Source organism: Lactuca sativa, chromosome 1, assembly GCF_002870075.4.
Source record: "Lactuca sativa cultivar Salinas chromosome 1, Lsat_Salinas_v11, whole genome shotgun sequence".
NCBI lineage: Eukaryota > Viridiplantae > Streptophyta > Magnoliopsida > Asterales > Asteraceae > Lactuca > Lactuca sativa.
In genome coordinates this window covers 164,262,302-164,267,909 of record NC_056623.2, presented here as the reverse complement: position 1 = coordinate 164,267,909, position 5,608 = coordinate 164,262,302, and the positions used below count along the sequence as shown (strand labels likewise).

General features: G+C 31.7%; 1 protein-coding gene across 1 annotated transcript; it reads right to left on the bottom strand.

Moving 5' to 3' along the window:
- Positions 1 to 733: 733 nt before the first annotated feature.
- LOC111908303 (peptidyl-prolyl cis-trans isomerase FKBP42) lies at positions 734 to 5,197 on the bottom strand. Its single transcript, XM_023904126.3, has 8 exons — positions 4,935 to 5,197; positions 4,297 to 4,387; positions 3,902 to 4,141; positions 3,504 to 3,593; positions 3,018 to 3,202; positions 2,274 to 2,396; positions 2,037 to 2,189; positions 734 to 1,230 (listed from the first exon to the last, which is right to left on the bottom strand). The coding sequence occupies exons 2-8, from the start codon at positions 4,331 to 4,333 to the stop codon at positions 898 to 900; spliced, it is 1,161 nt and encodes a 386-aa protein (XP_023759894.1). The 5' UTR covers positions 4,334 to 4,387; positions 4,935 to 5,197; the 3' UTR covers positions 734 to 897.
- Positions 5,198 to 5,608: the final 411 nt, after the last annotated feature.

Sequence of the window (5,608 nt, the reverse complement as noted above, 5' to 3'; positions counted from 1 at the left end):
CAAACATCATTTTGTAGACCCGTTATGTTTGTTACTATATATAATTGTTCTTTCCGGTTTTTAACTTTATACTATATATTTTTAGGATAAAGACTAAGACCAAGACAACATATAAGATGACATAAAGTTCTGTATTACTTTCTTCGAATTAACGGACGAGAATCGAAATGGTTCACATCATCAAAATATAAAATAGGAATCGTGTTTTTATTTTATAAGGGAATAAAAGAAGCCATTGTTGAAGAAATGAGATTCACCCCCTTTTGTTTATTTTAATCATTAATTAGATTTTTTCTTTTTCAATTCCATCATGGATCCATGAGAATTGTAATATAACATAATTTCATGATTTTAATTAAATTGCATTTTCATTTTCTTTTAAGTAACTAAGTAATTTTTTTTTTAATAATCTTATTTTAGGCGTTAATGAGCTTTTTTTTTTATTATATTTATTTACTATTTTTGTAAATTAAAAAAATTCAATAACTTAACAATGTAACAAATAAAAGTAAAACTATATACTTGTTTTCATTCGACAACTTATCATAATTGTAGAGTAAATTACTTGTCATTCTAGGTCTATCAGGGGCTAAGCTTTCAAACTTTTAAACTTATTATGTGAAGAACCGAGTTAATTTTTGAAAATAGGAACTCAACGTGCAATTTGACATTTAAACCGGTGACGAATGGTGTAATTTACTCTAATTTATAAAATGATAAAACAAAACAACAATAAAAAATCCAACCCCACATGTAAATTCCTTGAATACATAATGTATATAATGTTACAACAGCAACAAGTTCATATACAAGTTCTAGTAGTTTTTGCATTCAATTAAACCACATTAAAACCTTACAAATTTCAACCTAAAATCTCAACATTCTCACCCCTCAAGATCATTCAGTTTTGACCATTTTACCCCCAAAAAGCCGATAAAACAACAAAACCAGCCATTGCCAAACCAAAACCAACCAATTAGTAACTCTCTTGGTGTCTTTAGGTTGGGGTCTAGGTCCAAACAAGCCTTTATAAAGCTCCTTTTGTTTCTGATAAACAATCTTATCATCTTCATCAAGCACACGCAATTCCTTCAATATTGCTTTATCTTCAGGGGCAAATTTACGCGCTTTCAAAAAATCTTCTCGGGCAGCATCCGTCTGCCCGAGTTCTGACCGAGCTTTCCCTCGCCTAAATAGTGCTTTCACATTATTTTGATCCTCCACAAGTACCTACAAAATAAATTTAGGGTTTAGGTTAGTTTTGTATTATTTTGTTTTTTTACTAATTAAACCATTATACTTCTTTTTACCGTTTAAAAAATGGCAAATGACATAAAAGCCCTTAAGTTTGACAGAAATGTATAGATCTTTTCCTTTTGCTAATTTCAGGTTCATTAAAACCCAGGGGTTTACAATTTTAATGAACCTAAAATACGTAAAAGGGTAAATCCGTACATTTCTGTCAGACTTAAGGGCATTTATGTCATTTGCCCTTTATAAAAACCATTATTATGATTGTCATAATAATAGTTAGAGTAAATTACACGAATGGTCCTTATGGTTTTGGGTAATTTACGCATTTGGTCCCTAACTTATTTTTTTAACTGGAAAGGTCCCTAATGTTTGTTTTTTTTACGCGATTGGTCCCTGTCATACCTTACCCCACTATTTTTTTCCCTTTTTTAAATAATAGTCTTTTTAAGTAAGACAGGGACCAAACGCGTAACAAAAACCAACATTAGGGACCTTCTGAGTTAAAAAAATAAGTTAAGGACCAAGCGCGCAAATTACCCCAAACCATAGGGACCATTTGTGTAATTTACTCTAATAGTTAACTAGACAAATGGGTTTTTTAAAAGGTCAAACAAAGTATAATGGTTTGATCATTATAAAAAATAGTTAAGGTACTAAATCAATAACATGGTGAAAATAAGTGTTTTTTTTTTCTTTCTATAACTTACCTTATTTTGTCGTGCAAAAGAAAATCAAAAATAAATTTATAATAAAAAAAGCAAAAAGAAAAAAGTAATACGTACAATAGCACATTGAGCAATGGCTTCTTCATAGCGTTTGAGCTTTATCAAACAAGCTGCAATGTTAAGGTGACAAGGGTTCTTAACTGCTAAAGCCATGTCTTGATACTTTCCATATAATTGAAACATGAAATCATCATTCATGTATGCGATTGCCTATATTCATTACATTATTATATCCACCAAAAAAACAAAACACATGTTTATAAAAATTCATAGTAAGAATATATATTTTAATACCATTTCATATTGTTGCATAGCCTCCTCTAATTTTTCTTCTTTGAACAAAGAATTTCCATCCATTCTTCTTCTATCGGCTGCACTTATTCTCTCTTCTACTGTCATATCACTACGAGCTTTTCCCTATCAGAACATCCGTATTTATGAGACAAATAAAAATGACAACTTTAACCCCACAATGATTTCAAATTCTTGGTGGGGCATATCAAATGTTAGAAAAACCGTTGTATTTCACATGTTTTCATGGAAAAGCAAAAAAGTTCTCAAAGAAACTATTTGGGATTTGTAAGTTTTCCATGAAAACCGTTTTATAATTTTCTTTTTAACCATTCTATATTAAGATAAATTATATATTTTGGACATTTTTATGGAAAAGCTTGTAAGAGTGTATAAAAATAAGGGCTATTTTTTGACTTTTTCCAATTTTATTATGGTTAAAGATTCTAAAATGGCTTTCATGAAAAATTTACAATTTTCAAAAGGTTTTATTGAAACATTTTCTTTATAATGCGTTTATGTAAAAACGTCCAAAATGTAAGGGCTTTTCCAACATTTCCCCTTTTTAGGGTATACATAGAACCACCTATCTAGTAGGCCCATTTGTTACACATGAAATGACAAGACTAGATAGACAACCTTGTACTGTGTTTGGCATGCATTGGACTGATACTGGTATTGAGATTGATGTAGTGCATTAAAAAAGATGGAATAATGTAAGACATGGATTTAAATAAGTTAACTTACTTCTTTTGTTTCATCAAAACCGATTAGTTCAACTTCATAGATGATATTTGCCTTAGGTGGCACATTTGGAAAAGAAAAGTTTCCTTCTTCACCATACCCTAATTCCCAACCCACATGTAACACAGCTCGCTCCCCCGATTTCATGGAGCTCAGGCCAATGGCCAATCCCGTCATTTCCTTTTTCTCTGGCATAAAAGAACAGGGTCAAAAAGGTCCAAGTTTTTTCATGAGACCACAATTTAAGTCAAAACAAGTGATTTGGCTTTCTTAGACTAATCTTTCTTGTAAAAATGTCAAAAGGGTACACATTAGTTTCCAAGAATAAGCATTTTTGACAAAGTGTGGAAATACTCGATACAAATGCCAAAAAGTAAGCCACTTAACTATATTCTATAGTCATTAAATCATTGTACTTTTTTTTTTCGATAATTCAAGAAAAACCATTTACATAAGTTAAAAGGTGAGAATTGTTTGATGTATTTATACCTTTCCCTAAGACCAATTCAACTAGTTGTAGCTCTTGCCAGGTGTCTTCAAACTTGTGTTGGGTACTTTCAGTCCATGCTTTGTAGTGCACTACAATAATCGACATGCGGTTATACTAATGTTGTATGGATAAATGAAATGATGTTTAAAAAAATATTTGTAAAAAAAGAAAGCACACTTGGGGAAATGGAAGGAAAAACAAACGAGGGAAAATTTTGAAAAAAGTTGGACTTAGTGGGGAAAGACTCCTTTCTTTAACTTAATCTATTAAGTCATTGTTTTCATTAAGTAAAAAAGAAACACCCATATATGAATCTTACTTCCTATTTCTCACAAGTCAAAAATATAAAAATGATCGTTTTTATTGAAAAAAAAGGCCATAAAAACAGGGAACTTACAAAAGCATGTTGAATATTTTGATGGTTTGACACCATGTCCTTCCTTAATGATTTGCTTTGTAACTTTTTCATGGAGGATTTCCACTTGAGAATCAACTTTTGGAGGACCTTTATCATCTTCAGAAGCTCCTCCATGCACAAATGAAGATCCTTCCATCACAATCTCTGGTTCATCATCTTGTTGAGTTTCATGTGTCATAGAAGAGCCATTAGACATCATCTCATTTTCACCATCTTCACCTGTAATTTATATATAAAAGCTTACATAACAATCATATATTTATAAACAGGAGTTCCAATTTAACATTTTTGGTCAACTATCAAACTGGGATACTTTCTCAACAAAGGAATATTATCATAAAAATGGAAGATGATAAGAGATTTTGATGGATTACCAACTGATTGAATCGGCTGCTGTTGCACTTCCTCCATTTCCAAGATTACTTCCTAGACTTCTTTCAACTAAATGAGAACCTCGAGTTTGAACTGAAACAAATTCCCAATCAAATTACATAAAATTAAAAACCCAAATAACGAAAACCTACATTCACAATCGCAATCGCATCTCCAATTACAGTTACAATATACTCGAATTGGCAGTTTACACTGCAAATGGAACCAATCTCCTTCGATAATAAGAATATCTTAAATGAAGTACTTGTTTTTATATCGATTTCCTCCCTTTTTCTACATTTTGCTGAAGTTACGAGAGCATAAAGATAATCATGATTTATAGTTTAGTGCGATTTGAACTGAAATCTTACCTACTTTTGAATTAGAATTTCCGGGGTTTATCTTTACTTGCTTAGAGGGTGTTTAGGATTTGCTTATTTAACCAATTAAGCAATTTTTGATAAAAAGAAAATTGGGATTAAAACCAAACCAAAGATCAGGAATTCGATTAAACCACGTATCAGACAGAAATGAACCTCTATATTCAAAATCTAACAAGAAATTCATGTGCACCATCGATTCCAGAAAATAATAAAAAAATCATATGCTTACCAACCCAGAAAAAGAAAGCGTGACCTACCAGGTGATCGGAGAATGAGAAGATTGCAGCCGGCGCCGGAGATGGAAGGTCTGGAGCGGAGAAGGGAAAATGGTCGGTGGTGTGGGAAGATGCAGGTGAACGTTGTGAAGAACTGTAAGGAGGCTGTGAACGACGAGTATAATTCTATAAGCTATTTCAAAACTCAATCTCGAATACTCTCTTACTTTGTAGTGATCGAAGAAGATTTGATAGTATGTGTGTGTGTTTTGACCAAATAATTCGCTTGGGGGTTTTAAATTGATTGTGCTGCGGCCTGCACATGCGGAATATGCACAATCTAGAAGGCGAAACTTTGGGACATTTTACATTTCGGCCACCATTGCTTAACATATTTTCGGTTCTTTCACTTAAAAATCATGTTCATTTTACATTTTGATTTTTGATATTGTATTTTCTTAATCATAAAGATTTAGTTGCAAATTTAACTAAAACATATGTTTGTTTCATGTCTTATATGTTTCTTAATTGTTGAGCAGGTAAAAAGTATGTCACTTTCATATATGATCCTAGGTGACATATATTTATACCGAATTGAACATTTATGTAGATTTGTATTCATTATTGTATTTGTATTTCTTCTCTAAGAGTCATGTGGTTTCACATATTGGTTTAAATGATTCATCATCTCTCATAGTGGTTTAAGCAAATCATGG